This window comes from Diabrotica undecimpunctata, chromosome 1, assembly GCF_040954645.1.
Source record: "Diabrotica undecimpunctata isolate CICGRU chromosome 1, icDiaUnde3, whole genome shotgun sequence".
NCBI lineage: Eukaryota > Metazoa > Arthropoda > Insecta > Coleoptera > Chrysomelidae > Diabrotica > Diabrotica undecimpunctata.
Window position 1 is genome coordinate 57,580,263 of NC_092803.1, and position 18,689 is coordinate 57,598,951.

At 31.6% G+C, this 18,689-nt stretch overlaps 1 protein-coding gene across 5 annotated transcripts in view; it reads right to left on the reverse strand.

Annotated features, from left to right (window-relative positions):
• The window catches only part of LOC140449622 (serine/threonine-protein phosphatase 2B catalytic subunit 2-like), a 727,881-nt gene that overhangs the window by 83,799 nt on the left and 625,393 nt on the right, over window positions 1-18,689 (reverse strand). For 2 of the 5 annotated variants that reach the window (XM_072542873.1, XM_072542865.1), the window contains exon 10: window positions 18,647-18,679. The exons of the other annotated variants lie outside the window; for them this stretch is intronic. In XM_072542873.1, coding sequence (XP_072398974.1) covers window positions 18,647-18,679 — 33 coding nt within the window. The remainder of the gene's footprint in view (window positions 1-18,646; window positions 18,680-18,689) is intronic. 5 annotated transcript variants of the gene reach the window in all.

The following is an 18,689-nucleotide window of genomic DNA, read 5'->3' on the forward strand; positions in this document are numbered from 1 at the left end:
TATGAAAATGAACATATTTTAAATGTAATCTTTTAACATCAGATGTACAAATTTTATAACTTAATAGAAACAATAACCGATTTTCAATATTCATAAGAATCCAACTGATTCCCAAATGTTTTAAATGTTTTAATGTTTAATAAAAATCAAACATTAAAAATTTCACTAAAAAGTTGTAAATTACTTTGCTTATAAGAGATTAAAACAAAATTAAGCTATAAACTTTAAAAATCTGCATAATGGAATAATGGAAGTTATAGAAAAACTCAAAACGAACATTTTAAGCTTTGGTAAATGTTTCCATACTTCAGTCGCCAGAGACGAAAATGCCACTGAATTTCTAAAAATTATCTGAACAAAACAAGCTGAATTTTGCCGAGAATATTAACTTTTGGGACCCTAAAAAAGACGCAAAAAAGTTTACCACTTTACCCCAACTCTTCCCCCTAAAACAACCCTCAGTGGAATAAAAACATCGATTTACCAAGAATCTATATAAGGTAAAAAAAAATGTTTTAAATAAAAAATATAATGAAATAATTTTAATTAAAAATGTTTATAAGCATTTTTTGCGAATAGAATAAATCGTTTTCTTAGAAACAACGCTTGAATGCAAAATCGACCGTCGATTTTGCATGTCAGTTACGCGCTCGAAATCAATGTTCAATAAAATTTGTATCAGTTCGACAATAAAAATTCAATATCTTTTGATTCAAGTGACCTATTGACAAAAATCAAGATGCGTGTTAAAGGTTAAATAGTTCAGCTTTCGTACGCAGTTTTTGTATTCTGCCGCTCAGATTTTATACAGGTGTTAAATAAATAAACGTGACGCGATTTTTGCCATTTTTTATGATTCTCAGAAGATCAATAGAATATATCCCTTTTATTGACTGGCCACTATGAAGTTTCGATTACCAGAGCCCAATCTTTAAAACCTATAGCATGAAATTTTAGTTTTGAGTTTTGGCAACAAATGTGATGCATTTGGTGTATGCTTAAAAAACGCTGGATTTAAACTTTCTCACAACGAACGAAGTAAAACAATTCAAACTTTTTTTCTAGTACATTTTTCAAACGAACAAAACTTGTGCAACTTCACTCAAAACAGTCTTCTTAAGTGCATTTTCCGTAATGTGTAATCGTTTGTAACGTAAAACATTAAATTCTGAATTTTTTATTCATATTTCAAATGCCTCATATTTGTTACCACAACTCAATATTGAAATTTCATGTCATAGGTTTTAAAGATTGATCTCTAAAAATGGAAATTTGTTCAATGAAAGTGATCAATTTTATTGATTTCACGAGAATCATAAAAAATGGAAAAATCTCGTTACGTTAATTTATATAACACCATTATAAAAACTGAGTTTATTGTCGGCCAAATACAAAAACTGCACACGAAAGCTGCACTCTTTGCCTTTAAAACGCTTCTTGATTTTTGTCGATAGGACATTTGGATCAAAAGATATCAAATTTTTACCATCCCGCTGATTTTATTGAACGTTTATTTCGGCCGCGTAACAAGAGAACGGTTCATGCTACACAAAAAATGTTTATGAACGTTTTTGTTTAAAATTATCTCAGCTACATTTTTTATTTAAAATATTTTTTTCTACGGTGGACAGATTCTTGGTAAATCGAGTTTTTTGCGTTTTTACTCCCCTGCGAGGGGGGTTTTAGGGGGAAGCCCGGGGGTAAAAGTGGTAAACTTTTTTGCATATTTTTTGGGGTTACAAAATTAATATTCTCTGCAAAATTCAGCTTATTCGTATTGATTTTTAGGGGTCAACTCTACTACGACGATTTGACTATCCATGTTAAGTTTTGATCAAGATTTGGAACTTTTAATAACGCGCTTACGTAAAATCTATGTTGATTCAGAGATGCATATTACTTTATCATTATTATAAATAAAGAAGTTTTAGCAGTTTATAGTTAAAATTTTCGTTAAAAAAAGTGGTGAATTAATTTGTTTATAAGAGTTTTAAACAAAATTGAGCCGTAAAGGCTGGCAGTCTGGTTAATGGAAGTTACAGAACAATTCAAAACAAACATTTTAAGCATCGGTCAATGTTTCTATGTTAATTTTTTGGCGGGATATTGAAAATTGATTTACGAGCGCGTAATTGATAATTCGCTGCGAGCTGAACGTTATCTTAGAGCGCGTTATTCAAAGTTGGTCAAAAATTAACATTGAAACATATACCAAAGCTTCAAATGTTCATTTTGAGTTGTTTTATAAATTTCATTAGCCAGAGTTTTAAAGTTTATAGCTTAATTTTGTTTAAATTTTTTATAAATAAATCAATTCTTGACCTAATTTTATTTAATTACTTTTTAGTCAAAATTTTAATATTCGCTATATAAATTTCACTAAATTAAGTTTAATTGTTGTAACTTTTTTTATTAAACTAATAAACGTAAAGTAATTTTCCAGTTTTTTTTCAAGCTGAAACAATTACCTTTAAAATAAGGGGGTTTTGAAAATTAATTGTACGTATGAAAGCTGAGTTAGAGGAAAGTCCCATCAAATGCTTATTTTCGAATTGTTTTTTACGAAATTTGTTCTAACTTCGGATCTAACGATTAGGTCAAAGTTTACTACAAGCCATTTTGATAATTTTTTTCAAAAGAAATAATTTTAATTTTGGTAATATTAAATACCTCAAATAGTCTAGGAGATAATCATTGAAATAATAAAATTGTTAATAACAAATTATCTGATAAGTTTTCAACCTGGTATCGTCGAGAAATCGAATCTACGTCACCAAATATCCTCCAAGAATAGAACCATCCAGATACCACCAAGAATCACCAAAAAATATAAAAAACGTCAAGGCACCGAAGAGACACAAAAGTAAATACTCAACCCCCCCCCCCCCCTGGTTACTAGACAATATAAAACAAGGTGAATGGCTTTAGTTAGAAATACGTCAATATCTTAATCAATAATAGTGGAAAAACCATTACAGAAGATTATTATAATATATTTAATACCATCTTCTTTCCGTTGAAGTGTCCAAATCAACGACTATAGTGTCATTTTAATAATAGGAATTTACAACAGTAATAGGTTATTTTAAATTTATTTTACGGAATAGTTTTTCTCGAAGACATTCAACAAAGCGAAAATCTTCACATGCACAGCTTTCTAACAATATAAATTTAATTGAAGCTTCCGAACGGTGCGGTGCATAAACTAGTTGAAAAGTGAAAGATGTTAATTTGGGATACATTTTTAAAAGACTGGTAGTAAATGTAACAAATGACAATATATAACAAATAGCGAATACAATATTGTTTACAGTAACCTACTTTCATGGTGGATATAAAACGCAATTTGAAAGATACTTGAATGTTTACATTGACAGTGGAAATATATTTTAAAATTTTAAATATGAAAAGAAAATAGCATTAACTAAAAGTATAAGTTCCAAAATCTACATACTTTGGTCAAGAAAATCCAAGTTTTTAAATTAAAAATTATGAAATGAAAGTTTAAGCGAATGAAGAAAAAACATCTAAAAAACATCCTAAAAAAAACTTGTCAGAAAATTAACTTTAGAAGCATATGTTGGTAGAAAATATTAATAGAATATAAGCATATAAATAAAACACAATTGAGCTCATACTTAGATATAAGAAAAATTAAATTTCAGCGAATAGGTAAAAAATCTTAGTGTTCCGACGAACTGATTTACCGAAGAAGAGAGTTCAAAATATACAAAGCAATAGATATTTATTTCGGTTTAAGTCTATAAATAAATCATTTTTACTATTTTTACTGGAAACAACTAAAATGCAACAGAAAAATACCTTCAGAACAACAAATAAATAAATAATAATTTTGAAGAGAACAACAATAATTTGATTTTTGTGAAGAAATGTATAAATGACAATACACAATAATATAGAATACAAAAAAAGCAAAGAAAAAACGGACTTCAAAAAAATTTACACTAAGCATATAAATTGTACTCAATAAAGAAATTAATGTTTCAAGAAAAGAGAGACAATCTAGAGTACATAACTTAACAAAGTATATATCATTAGAATGACACCAATCTCATAAAGTCTATAAAATAGCAAACAAATACCTATCTCGAGATATACAGAGAAAAGGAACACATGTCCAATGTGCCGACATTTTAAATGATTAAGGGATGAAAGAAAGACGTAGATCAAGAAGAGGAAATTCTTTTAAATGGGATCATATGGCAAGTAATACCGCATTTAAAATCTCGTTATTTCAATGGTTTTATACAATTTACATAAAAGCTTAAAATATTTATTTAAATTAGTATGACTAGTTAAACAAGGGGCACATCTAATTTTCATAACCTAAATTAATAATTTTTTGGGTAACTGATCATAAATGTTTATAGCTTTTAAGACGTTTCTGAGAAGTAAACATTAAACATGTCGGACTAGTCCTATCTTGTATCATAATTTTAAATGGGTTTCTATGACATTATATTTTATCATTTTACAGATCCTTTTTTTTAGTTTTTTTTTTAAATAACAATTGCATGATTTGAACGTTTTGATCATATTTACAATATTTTACAAAATGTCAGCCGACCACCATTTTTAATGATTACGTCACCAAATGGCTCAACAAATGTTTCCAAAAAGAAAAACGAGCTTTTAAATCAGGTAGTATTTGAGGCAAACGATCTCATCATAAGGTATTATTTCAGATAAATTTAACATAATTTTACAAAATGGCATCCATTCTCGATTTTGAGTTTAATTATATTACCCGAAGACAATAACGCACTAAAAAACACTAAACCTACCAATTTTCCGCAGTAAGACGAATCGCTATGAAACTTTTTGCATTCGATTCGGGAAATATTGTGCATAATAAAAATGCATGTACAAAGAGCCTTAAAAATGAAAAATTTTCCATTTGGAAAATATCAATAGAAACAAGTTTAATTTTGTTACTCGGGGGTTTTAGAGGTCGCTGAACACGAATATGATAATGACGATGATCCCCAAACTACCTGGTGCCCAGAATGGACCTCGTCTCCTGGAGTATGTTAATTTTATCCTAAATCAGTGGACAGTTATTAATCGGGGTTTTAGAGGTCGCTGACCATGAATATGGGAACACCGATGGTCCTCAAGCTACGTGGTGCTCAGGGTGGGCCTGGACTCCTAGAGTTTTGTGATATTTTTATTCAAAATCAATCAAAACTCATTACTCTGGGGTTTTTAAGGTCGCTGAACAGGAATATTATGACGGCGGTGGTCCTTAAGCGACCTGGTGCTTAGGATGGACCTCCACCTAGAGTTTTATTTTCATTCAAAATCAGTCAACAGTCATAACTCGGGGATTTTTGGTTGCTGAATACATATATTACGACGAGACAATGGTCTCCAAGGTATCTTGTGCACGGGGTGAGCTCCGTCTATTAGAGTTTCATGTTAATTTTAGTATAAATCAGTCGATAGTCATTACTCCGGAAATTTCGAACACAAATATTTCGTTGATAAATAACCTCAGAATATCCTATGCAACTTTATAAAAAACTTAAAAAGTTACCCAGAACATTATTTTTTAAATTTGGTGATTTTAAGCAGTTAGCAGTACTGATGAAGTGTACTCCTGAGTAATGACTTTAAACTGATTTTGATTAAAAATAACAAAACTCCAAAACACAAACACGAAAATCCCGGATGAATTACTTTCGATTGATTTCGAATAATCATATCATAAACCTCGAGGAGACGACGTCCACCCTGTGCACCAGGTAGTTCAAGAACGATCGCCGTATTCGTGTTCAGCCACCCAGAAAACCTCAGAGTAATGAAGTAATGACTCTCGATTGACTTCGAATGAAACTATCATAAAACTCTAGGAGAGGGGATCCATTCTGGCCACCAGGTAGTTCGAGGATGACCGTCGTTATCATATTCGTGTTCAGTGAGCCAGAAACGTCGGAATAATGACTTTTGATTGATTTCGAATAAAAATATCATAAAACTCTAAGAGAAGAGGTCCACCATGGGCATCATTATCGTTATCATATTAGTTTGTATTTATTATTCTAATTTTGTTGTAGGGCTGCCACTTGGGAGATTCCTCATGCTGAAATTGATTCAAATTTTTTTTCCACGAAACGGTTTGGTGATTTTGATTAGAAAACATCATGAACACATTATCTTTGTGTAAAACTGTTACTTTCGTCTAAGCAAGATAATTTTAAACGTATTCGAGAAAAACGCATTTAAATAGTTTAGAGTTTTAGACGAGGATTCCATTTATTAAAAGTGAGCTTCGGATTGTTGGATAATTGTTGGTAAATGTGATTTTCCGTGAGATTGCATGAGATTGTTGCATTTATTTAAAGGTATGATTACTTTTTCGACTTTAAAATAATTTTACAAATGACGAAATGCGGATTATTATTTGTGCATATGCTCAAGAGAATTCTTGCAGTCAGTTGTCCTGTGGTTGGAATGGATTTTGGAACATTTTATTTTTTTAAATTTATTTTATTGTTTGTATGACAACAAACAATAAATCAAATCACAACGAATCAAGCAAGATGAGATTTTGATGAGATCAGTATTGAAAATCCTGAATAAAGGTTACGTCAACTATCAGCAGCCATAGGAATAAATTCTAGAAAATTAAAAAAAAATCTAGAACAAATACTACTACCATCCTTATCATTTTATTCACGTTTGGTTTCAAGGCATCTTCCGAGGCAGTTGAAGTTCTGCCAAGGTGATCTGAAAAACCTAACGTGGATAGATATTTTATTAGGAATATTATGATCACCCACAAAGCAACTTTTACCAGGCCAACTATCTTTAGTTGTCCAAACAGGCTGTACTGGAAAGAATTTTTTAGCATAAGTTTAAACTAAATACTTGAGTGCCAATTTAGGTGAGTAACTACTAGGCGTTTGTTCTTCTTACAAACTTAACTGGAGATTATTTTTGTTTGTAAAATACTTTGTGATATTATGGATGCTTTTTAATGGATGTAAACCCTTAACTAACCGTTAGAACCACCGACCACGTTACTAACTAGGACGTTTTATTCATCTGAAACAAATAGGCGTTACAAGAAGAAGAAGAAGAAGAAGAACTGTTAGAAATCATCTTATTGATAAGATCTCGTAAATGATAGGTTGGCAGAGAAAGTGAATTAGAATGACCACCAAGAAGCCCTGAGTATGATCCTCTTGATTTTTATTTTTTGGGTAATTATAACTTCCTTTGTTTATGCTAATAAAATTTAGTCTCGAGGCGAACTTTGGATAAAAATACAGAATGCTTTTAATTTTATAAAGACACAGAATAATAATCTTAACGTCCTTTATTTAGTAATTGTTTTTATATTTTCTAGTTTTTTCCTTCAGTATAGTTACTTTCGTTTCGCAACTCTACACTGCTCGAAGCGAAAGTTCCACTGTACCAAGCAATGCTGCAGACCATCTTCAGATAGGCTGTAGTAGTTCCTTTCAAGTAGGATTTAATTTTTGAGAACAGGTAAAAGTCGCAAGGTGCTAAATCTATCGAATAAAGCAGGTGCTGTACTGCTCAGTCAGTACTGCAGTCAGTACTGCAAGAACTGTCAGAATGCGCGCTGTGAGCCAGCGCGTTGACCTGATGGAAGATCCAAGAGTTTTCTTTCCAGATTTCGGGTATGTATTGTATGCAATTAAAAACGATTTCCGAATTGGAAATCACAACGTCCAAATAAACTTTTTTAAAGTAAAATTGTGGATTATTCCCAATAAAAATAGTAAATTGTATTAAGATGCCACAATAAAATAGCTTCAGAACAATATATTAAGATTTATAAATACCGCACTTTCATTCTTTCGTTACACAGGTGTTCGTGTAAAACAAATCAGTTTCAGACAATAATTGTCAAACTTGGTATGGTTGGTTTTAGTCATTGGAAATATCATTTTGAAGACTTGGAGGGAGACTTTGAACAGTTCAATTGTATTTTTCTTGAAACAATTGAAATTATTGTTGAAACACAAGTACTCTGCAAAATATGACATTTACGAATTATCTGACAGCATAAGGCAGATTAGATTCAAAGAGGTGGCTTTTGGCCTATTCCGCTGCGATCGTTTCAGATCTATAGTTAACCCCAAAGCACACTTTTCATAAATGTTTCTATAAATGTAAAAAAACATTTAAAAATGATTGTATTTAAACAATAGTACCAATTTTACATAAAAATAAGATGTGAATATCCAAATCACTAAAAAGTTTCTACTAAATTTCATCTTCAGGAATCATCCAAGAGGTGCCCATAAAGTATAAAATAATAAATAAAATAATATTTCCTGTATAAACTTATGTCTTTGTACCGATTTTGGTAATGATACGTAAATATACAGTGAAATCGCTAGAAAAAAAAAACGAAAAAAACATTTTTTCAGAGACAAATTTAGTCAAATGGGCCAAATAACCTAATCGTAGTCTATGTCCCCATAGTTATAACCCAACCTATTAGAGAGAGAGACCTTAGATGCCCACTGCATAATGAAAATTACAGCTTAACGTGTTTGTTACAACTACAGTTCAGTGTTACCTAAAAACATGTGCACTATGACACGGAACTATAAAACACACAAGAGGAAAACAGATTATAATAAAAGATAACTGAAAATGGCAAAGAAAAAGAAAGCATTCAAGTGTTTTTAAAAACATGTAAAGTTTTTTTACACCATAGTTGATAAGAACAAATTAATATAACCAATAACGAACTGGATGATATTAGAGGACAAAATTTCCTACCGTTTCCGTTTCAGAGTGATCCAGCCGATATTCCAATTTCCAATAAAGACCTTTTTTCTTTTTTTTTAACTTCCTATAAGCATTAATCATACGAATATTTTATAAACTTAATAATAATTAATAATATAATAAACAAAAATGAAATAAATAATTTTAATGTTACGAAAATTCTCTAAAAAACTTGTATTACCTGATCCATACTTTAAGAAAACCTTACAAATTGCTAACATGTCTTTTATTTTTTTACCTCTTCGGATTTGCTTGTTCGTCTAGACATTATTTGAATATTAAATTTCTACTATGCTATTTAAAAAACAAACAGTAAATAAAAAACTACTCTAACGCTATATCTGACTTCTTATATTCTTTCTCATAATTTTACGTTCAAATTGATCACATCTAGCATGAAATAAACTTAAAAATCATGTATATTTAATACTAAATGATTAATGATGAAAATGCTTTAGCAAGTTGCGAACAAATGGGTTCTACAGGAAAGATATTACGGGTCGGTGTTCGTTGAATTACTGCAGAATGGCAATTGACACCTCTATATTTAAATACAATATACAAACATTTAATTTAGACAATTACTTTATATGTAAAGCCCATTCTATTGATGAAAAGTTATGATATTTGTGAAGTTATGAGGTTGGTAGTATTTTATCAAAATCAATTGAAACTTTTCTTTAAGATATTATTTGTGCACGTTTTCCTTACATTTGAATAATGAAAAATAGCAATAAATGACAATTGAAAACGTCACACTTTAAAATAATCAATAATAATAATAATAATTATAATATCTAATTGTGAGACGTATTAGAAAAAATTTTAATCCAGATGTGTACTAGCGACATTACACTACTTAGAATGAAAACACAGTTTAGAATAACTGTATGTGACCTCATGGAAAACGAAATTATTAACTATTTTTGGTACTAAGTATTGTGACTTTATTACGGTTTTGGAATATTTCTCGTAAATGTGAACTTATCAACAGATGAAGTAACTTAAAGATCTGAGTTTTATATCTAGTGATTCAAAACTATTTTAAATTTTGCTCAAGAAAAAATATACGAAAAAAATAAATTTAAATATTTTGAAGGAAACAAAAATATATGGGTGGAAATATAAAAGGACAATGGGACATAAGTATAAACTATGAGAATAATCATTATTTAGACAAAAGAAATTTGGTCTTTGCATCTTATATTATAAAAATTAAAAATTCTAGAGACGAACAGCTTCAGAAGTATAATAATCAAAACTAGAAGGGATAATTGGTCAAATGACATTAGAGAAGTGTTCACGCCAAGAACAATATGGATCTTGAGGCACACTATGTTTCTAGTATACATTAAATATTAAAAATGGATGTTAAAGTTGTCTTATACGCAATTTTACAACTAATTTTTATACTACACGAGAATTAAATATCTTTAACTCGTGTTTCATGATTTTTACCATAAAAAATTTGCGCTCGTATCGTTAAATCTTAGCTTAGTTTAAAATGCAGAGCACCGAAGTGTGACCCATTAATATGTAAATATGAATTTAGTATTAATTGCCAGAAGCTTTATAAAAAAAAATAGATTGTGATTAGTTTTAAAAAAATAGTTTTAAAATGTAAAAGAAGGTATATAGAGCAAGTTGCGTAAATAAATTATTATATACAAGAAAAACATAAAAGAGGAATAATACATAAAAATAATATAGGACTTTTTTGTACAAAAACCTTTTAATTGCTTTAAAGAGTGTGTCATAAAACAAAGATATATTCAAAAGAAAATTATTTTTTTTATGTATTCTCATAATAAAAATTCACCACGCTCATATGAATGACTTCATTTTGATCGATAACAACTTCAAAAAGTACATAAAATCTACTAAAATATATCCTGGAGCTGACATTCATCGTGATCACAATCCAGTTATAATGAAGTTTAGACTTAAAAGGTTTCTTAAAGGTAAAATTGTTAAGAAAAATAGATATCTTACAACTGAAGAAGACTGAAAAGAAAAATGAAGTTATCAAGGTTGAGAAAAAAAAATAGAAACGCTAGAGAACTTGGTACAGACAGATGTTGAAGTAGACGACATTTAGTTCACGAAAAACAATAGAAAACAAGAATGGATAACTCAAGAGATCATGGACTTCATGGACGTAAGACGAAAACAAAACAAACTCTATAGAATACAAACGAGTCAATAAAATCATTAGAAAAAAGGGCAGAGAAGCTAAAGAAAACTAAATGTCAACCAAATGCCTAGAAATTGAACAACTTCGGGAAAAATACAACACTTTTAATAACCATAAAAAAGAGAAAGAACTGACAGATAGACACAGAAAGAGACAAGAAACAATATTAAGAAATAATAATGAGATAATTATAGGTACAGAAGACAAGGTGAAGAGATGGAAGGACTACATTCAGATACTTTTTGAAGATGATAGACCTTGTTCTCCACCGCCCGCGAATGATCGAATAAATGAAAAAGTTCCAAAAGTCACAAAATAGAAGTTATTTATGCAGTAAAAGCTCAGAAGAACAGAAAAGCCACCAGTCCAGACAATTCTTCTTCTTCTTAGTCGTTAACCTGATGCAGGTATCGTGATATCATGAAGCTATTAACTAAATTTCCCAATGTTCCTCCACGTTTTTCTATCTTCTGCCATTCTAGCACATTCTGACAATGGAGCGCCAATGGTAGCAACAATATGGTCCGTGTATCGTGTGGGAGATCTACCTCTATTTCTTCTGCCTTCTTCCAGACAATATCAATGTCTAAATACTTAATAGCAGACAAAGAAGGTAAAAGCCTCGGTTTAATATCAGCACTATTCAATAAGATATTATATGACACACGTAAAATATTATCAGACTGGCTAAAATCAACATGCGAAACATTACCAAAAAAATCCAATGCCTCACACTGCGATGACTATCGAATATTAAGCATGATGTCTCATGTCCTTAAAACTTTTCTTAAAATTATTCATACACGAATTTACAAGAAGTGTGAATTTCAGATGAGTGACACTAAATTGGGATTTCGAAATGGACTGGGACCACGATAAGCTCTTTTTAAATTAAATTTGTTAAAACAACGATGCATAGACACGAATGTAAATGTATATGCATGTTGTATTGATTATCGAAAAGCATTTGACTGTGTTAACTATCAAAAGATGATCGAAATTCTGAGAACAACTGGAATTGACGAACACGCCTTGCTAATTATCTCAAAACAATATTGGCACCAAACGGCAACAATTGAAATAGAGCACACAACATCCGAAGATATACGAATCCGACGAGGAGTGCGACAAGGTTGCGTCTTATCACCGCTATTATTTAATCTATATTCGGAATCTATATTTAGAAAAGCATTAGACGAGGTTCAAGGTGGAATCAAGATTAACGGAACCAGTATATACAATATCAGGTATGCTGATGATACCGTCTTAATAGCAAGCAACGCACAAGACCTTGGGTATATAAATAATAAATGCAGTGGTTCGTCATAGCGAAATGTTCGGTTTACATCTAAATGTTTCAAAAACTAAAATTCTAGTATGTTCAAAGATACCAACAAACGCACATTTGTATGCTAAGGGACAAATAATAGAACAGGTAACTTCCATAAAATATTTGGGAGCGAATATCAACAGCCGGTGTAATCCAAAAAAAGAAATCCTATCAAGAATCGAACAAGCGAGGAAAATACTCATGAACCTGAAAACATTTTTTACAAGATCAGACCTTAGTCTAGAATTCAGAATTCGAATGATCAGATATTCCATTTTCTCTGTTCTGTTGTATGGATGTGAAAGTTGGACAATGGATTCTGAAACATAAAAAAGAATAGATGCCTTTGAAATGTATATATACAAATGAATGCTGAGAATTCCATGGATACAAAGAGTTAGCAATGGTGAGGTACTTCGGCGCATGAGTAAACAAAAAGAATTACTAAGCCTAATCAAAAAGATCAGACCTTAGTCTACAGCTTAGAATCCGAATGATCAAATGTTACGTTTTTTCTGTCTTACTGTATGGCTGTGAAAGTTGGACAATGGACTCTGAAATAGAAAAAAGAATAGATTCCTTTGAGATGTATATATACAGACGAATGTTGAGGATTCCATGGGTACAAAGAGTTACTAATGTTGAGGTACTTCGTCGCATGTGTAAACAAAAAGAATTACTAAGAATAATCAAAGAGAGGAAAATGCAATACTTGGGTCATGTGCTGAGAGGCGAAAGATATGAATTACTTCAAGTTATACTGGAAGGAAAAGTACAGGGCAAAAGATCAGTAGGAAGACGCCAGAACTCGTGGCTGAAAGACCTGAGGAGATAGTTTGACCGCTCCTCCACAGAAATCTTTGGTGCATCAGTTTTCAAAGCTACAATTGCCATTTGGATCGCCAACCTTCGAAAGAAGATGGCGCAATAAGAAGGCTCACCTAATTTCAGACCGATTTCAGTTTATCTGTGAATTTAAAATCTTAATTGCTCTCTTATACGCAAAAGAAACATCGACATAATATAAATGCACAGGTATGATACTTTTCGATATATTCAGAATAAAAGGATGAAAAAAGGGGACTAGTAATTCCTAGTATTTTAGTCCTAAAAATTGTCCACATTTTTTTCAGCTATAATACTATAGCATACTCAAATATAAACTAGTTTTAAGCAATTCTCAGGGGATAGTTCTACAATAATTTAAGGTCAGACTTACGACTACTAACTCAAACGACTTCTTCACTAACATTGTTATCTGCGGTAACTAGTGAACCTAGATATGTCAAATTTTTCACGCTTTCGATGTTATAGTCTCCTATTGTCAGATTCTGTAGGTTTCTTAGGCCTGTCGATTTGCTGGCCTTCATGTATTTGGTTTTATTTAGTTAATGTTTAGGCCACTGTTTTGTGTCGCTCTTTCTATCGCATTAAATGCTTCTATTATCTCTCTTTCGCTTCTAGCTATGATATCAACATCATCTGCAAATGCCAATATTTGTACACTTTTTGTTATTATTGTTCCTCTGGTGTTGACTTTTGACTCTCTAATTATATTCTCTAATGTGATGTTGAATAGAATACAGGATAGGGCATCTCCCTGTCGTAGTCGTAGGCCCGTTCTCACATGGATTGTATCTGTTAGTGCGTTTTGAATTCGAATTTTGCTTTGTACTTTAAGTGTTTCTTTAACTATATCAATGAGTTGAGTTGGAATATTAAATTCTTTCAGTGCATGGATCAGAACTTCTCGATGGATGCTATCATAGGCACTCTCAAAATCAATGAAAAGATGATGTGTGTCCATATTAAATTCACTAGTCTTTTCCAAGATTTACCTCAAAACGAAGATCTGATCTATTGTGGACTTCTGCCTGCAGAAACCACATTGATATCCCCCAACTATTTGTTCCGCATATGGTCTCAATCGGTCATACACAATATTTGACAGTATTTTATATGCCACAGTTAGTAGCGTTATTACCCGGTAGTTTTTAAATTGAAGCTGATCTTCCTTTTTATGTAGTGGGATAATTACTCCGGTTTTCCAGTATTGTGGCAGTTGTTTATTATTCCATATGCTCACTATTGGTTCGTGTATCGCATTCAATAGTTAGTCTCCGCCTTCCTTTATTAATTCTGCGCTAATGTTGTCTAATCCAAGTGACTTGTTGTTTTTCAGTCTGGTAACTGCTTCTTGCATTTCAGTTACTGAAGGGGGGGGGGTTGTTTCTCTGGTATCCGTTTGATCCAGTATAATTCCATCATATAGTGGATCTTCGTTTATTTCAAACTTTTCTTTGAAGAATTCTGTCCATCTTTGTATTTCACCCTTTTGAATTACTATATCTCCTTGGTTCTATATCTCCCCACATCTTGGTTTAAATTCTTTTCTACTTTTCTGAAGTTTTTTGGTAGAATTTTCTTCCATTTCTTGGAGTTCTTTTTCTATGTGTTCTTTTTTCTTTCTGCGATGTATTTTCTTCTCTTCCCTCCTTGGCATTCTATATTCCTCCTCTGCCTTCCGTGTTCTATGTCGTTGTTGTAGTCGTTGATATGCATTATTTTTCATCTCTGTTATGTTACGACACTCTTCATCGAACCACTGTCCTTCAGTTGATTTGAGTTTTTTTTTTGTAGACACAGGGTCTTTTTGGCCGCGTCTTGTATAATGTTTTTACATTCTTCCCATTCTATGTTTATACCCTGGTGCTTTTGTCTGTTTTCTAGCCTTCCTTTTATATATTCTTTGTATTTTGCCTTTTTGCTGCTGTCTGCTAAGTTTTTGATTTCATATTTTTCAATTATGGATCTCTTTTCTCTTGTATGCAGGCACCTGCTGATTTCAAAAATAATATATTTCATTTGTATTTTGAGGCTTAAAAATTACAATTTAGAGTTTTTGTTATTTTTAAATTGTTTATAACTCGAAAACGATCAAGTTTACAGAAAAATTACAAGGGACCTATTTTGTTCAGAATTGATTGTTAAAATTTGTTTAAAAAATTGTTTCAAACAATTTGAACAATGTTTCGCCTGGGCGACGTTTTGAACCTTATTGTGGTGTATCTCGTGCAAGTGATTGTGCAAAGAAATCTCATGAGAATATTTTTCCGAACGAACCCGAGTTTTTCGCCTTGTTTATCAGTTGAACAGAGAGAATCCACACAGACAATATTAAAAACTGTTTTTTGAGCCACGTCTCATATTAAAGCAACTATCATGTCCTTAAAAATGCTTTAAATTACATTAGATAACACATTAAAAGCCCTATATTACTTGTAGATCAGCCTTACATAAAAGAGTGAAGTAATATTGTTTTTAAATGAGAATAGAAATCAGGTGTATGATTTTTCATAGACGTCGTTTCAAGTGAGTTGATTAAACTTTTTCCAACCTGGTGACAAATTAATTGTTTCAATCGGCAAAAACGTCAAAAAAGTTTAAAAAAACCAAAATCAAAAATATCGAAAAATTTCGAAAAAATTAGTAAAAATAAAAAAAACTGAATATTTAGTTATTTTGAAATTAGTCAATAAGTATTGTTCCACAAATAAAACTGGCACAACGCGATATTAATCAAAATTTTTTTGGTAAAATGATTACCCCGGGAGAATAATAGTTGATTAGACTATGTGAGACATGGTTTTGATGCCGGTTAATCGAAAAAACATCTGATTATTTCGAAAACATAGTCTTGAAACTCAATGTGAAATTTTTCAAATTCTATAAAAAATGTTCTTAAATGTTATGTTAAAAATGTACTTATTATCTAATAAATATTAAACAATTCGTTAATATATATTTATATGTATCTTTAGGTCATACCATTATAAAGGCGTACAACCCAAGAAGAACAACAAGCTCAACCCCTTGTGAAGGTCTAGCCAGTATACCAAAAAGACAAATATACGAATATTGCAGTCCAATGTCAAATCTGTTAGATGTGAAACCTGGAAAGTGACAAAAACCCTTATAGGCAGACTACAGGGCTTTGTTAATAAATGCCTCCAAAGAATTATTTATAGTTTTGGGTCTAAAATCATCTCTATGCTCCACTTAGAAGTTCAAGAACTTCGATCACGGATAGTTTTGCCAATGGCGGACTAGATTAAAGTCTCGATTTGAAAATATTACTTTCGATCAACAGTTTGCAGTAAATATAAGACATATTACGACATAAATGGCGCAAACTAGCTCATACTAGAATGAAACTCTACATAAATAGACAAAAAAAATGTTTTTGGGCTCTTAGATTGCAAGATTGCGAAACAAAAGGAAGAACACAGTAAAAAATTGCCTGTTATAGAATATTCCATAGTAAGTAAAAGAAAATTAAAGAATGTGCTTCTACGAACCAAAGTGTTAGTATGTCAGCCATATCAAGGTAAAAAATCTCGAATCTATAAGACTATAAGACTATATACTATATAATAGACTACATAGACTATATATTATAGAATCTCGATATTTTCCAACAAGCAGGCAGCATTTAAAATCCTAAACATCGATTAGGCCAACTAGCTCCTGATTAGGGAGTGTTTTGATATTTTTGAGTATCTTTGAAAACATATCCATTGTGTTTCGCTGGGTTGGTTGGATTCCAGATCATAAGAAAGTTCATTGGAATAAAGATAAAGACGTTACAAATGTAAATTTACGATCCTAACAGATACTGGCTATCTAAAAATGTGTACCCCGTAATCAAAGAGTACCGTGAACTCCTGAACTAGAATCCAGGTATTATAATCGTCAACGAATCTTCACGATGGTGATAGCAACAACTCACCAGCGTATCATGGTCGGTAGCACCTGATCAGGGAGTGTTTTGATATTTTTGAGTATCTGGAAAAACAAAACCATTGTGTTGCACTGGCTTAATTGGATTAAAAGATCATAAGAGTTTATTGGAAAGAAGATACCGGGTTACAAATCCAGTTTTACAATCCTAACAGGTAGTGGCTATCTCAAAACCTGTAAGCTGTAATTGAAGAGTTATGTGAACACCTGAACTAGACTCCTAATATCATAATCGTCAACGAACCTTCACGATGGTGGTAGCAGAAATTCACAGTAGGCGCTACGGAGAGCAGTAAGGTTACTTAGTACATATTGCATGCCTAAAAGTTATTTAGAAGATAAGACGTGTGGACTATATAAGACAGATACTAAAAACGAGACAAAAAATGTAGATATTATACTAAAGTACATTCGTTTAGCCAATTCCCATCTGTAAACACACGCATTTATTGATATTTGCCCTCTCATTCGTCAAGAGGCTATTAAATATAATTTATTGCCTTAAGCCAGACGGATTCTCATGCTACAGATCCAAACTTGCCAGTCTGTTTAAATTCAAATTGTAGCCTGTTGGTTTTTAAGTTAATATATTGTGTGTTATGTTACAGTTATTGTTAAGGTATTTACTGGTCGTGTTATTTTTTATAGCTTAGTTTAAGTGTGATTTATTGATTAAATTTCAAGAAATTCTTACCCTAATAGTTTCAAAAGTAAATATTTTTAAAAATCATATGATACACCTCAGTACGACCCTGTTTGGCTTTCACGTGCGTCTGTTGACAATTGGGAATATGTAAAATGAATGTAGTTTAGACCGAATGTATTAACGGGAGAGATTAGTTTATATCTTGTGTAAGGAAAACTTGAGTATAAGCTTTGAAGGATGCGGAACCTTATACCTGACTATAAAAGTAGTGCTGTCGACTACTTAACATACCTTAAGATAATCTAGTCTAAAAATAGTTTCAAAATTAGTAACTAAAGTCATTAAATGAAATTATTCTTTAGCAATAGCCTCCGTAACTCATAGGGACGTGTCTCCATCTGCCTCTTTAGAGGCAGAAAACCAAAAGTGTCCAAGGTCGTTATTTGAACGGCAGTCAAAACTCACCGAGTAGTAGTTTGGTTAGCTCCTCTACACTTGGCCATTTGAACGTCCCTTATATTGGTGAACACCAAATGATATACAAGACAAATTTGAAGAGGAGAGGACCAAAGGGTTGGTTGGTTGCTTATTTTTCTTTAGAAATTAATACGTCTATTATTATACAGTATGATTCCTTGTTATGAAAAATTTGTCATTTGGTTGATTTGTTAAATTTTATAGCCAGATACATGTTTTTTTACTTTATAATCAATTTTTTTTTTGTGTATAATCAGATGTATTTTCGCGATTTTTTTTGTTGTCAATTGTTATAGCCGCACATATTCCAAATTGCAAAAAAAAAAGTATTATTTTCTCGGGGTATGTAGTAAATGCGATGTTATTTAAACTCCTTGTCCAAGCTGCATGTTCTGTAATAACTTACCAGGTTTTTTTATAACTATTTTAGCCTGTTTCGCTGTGAAGGG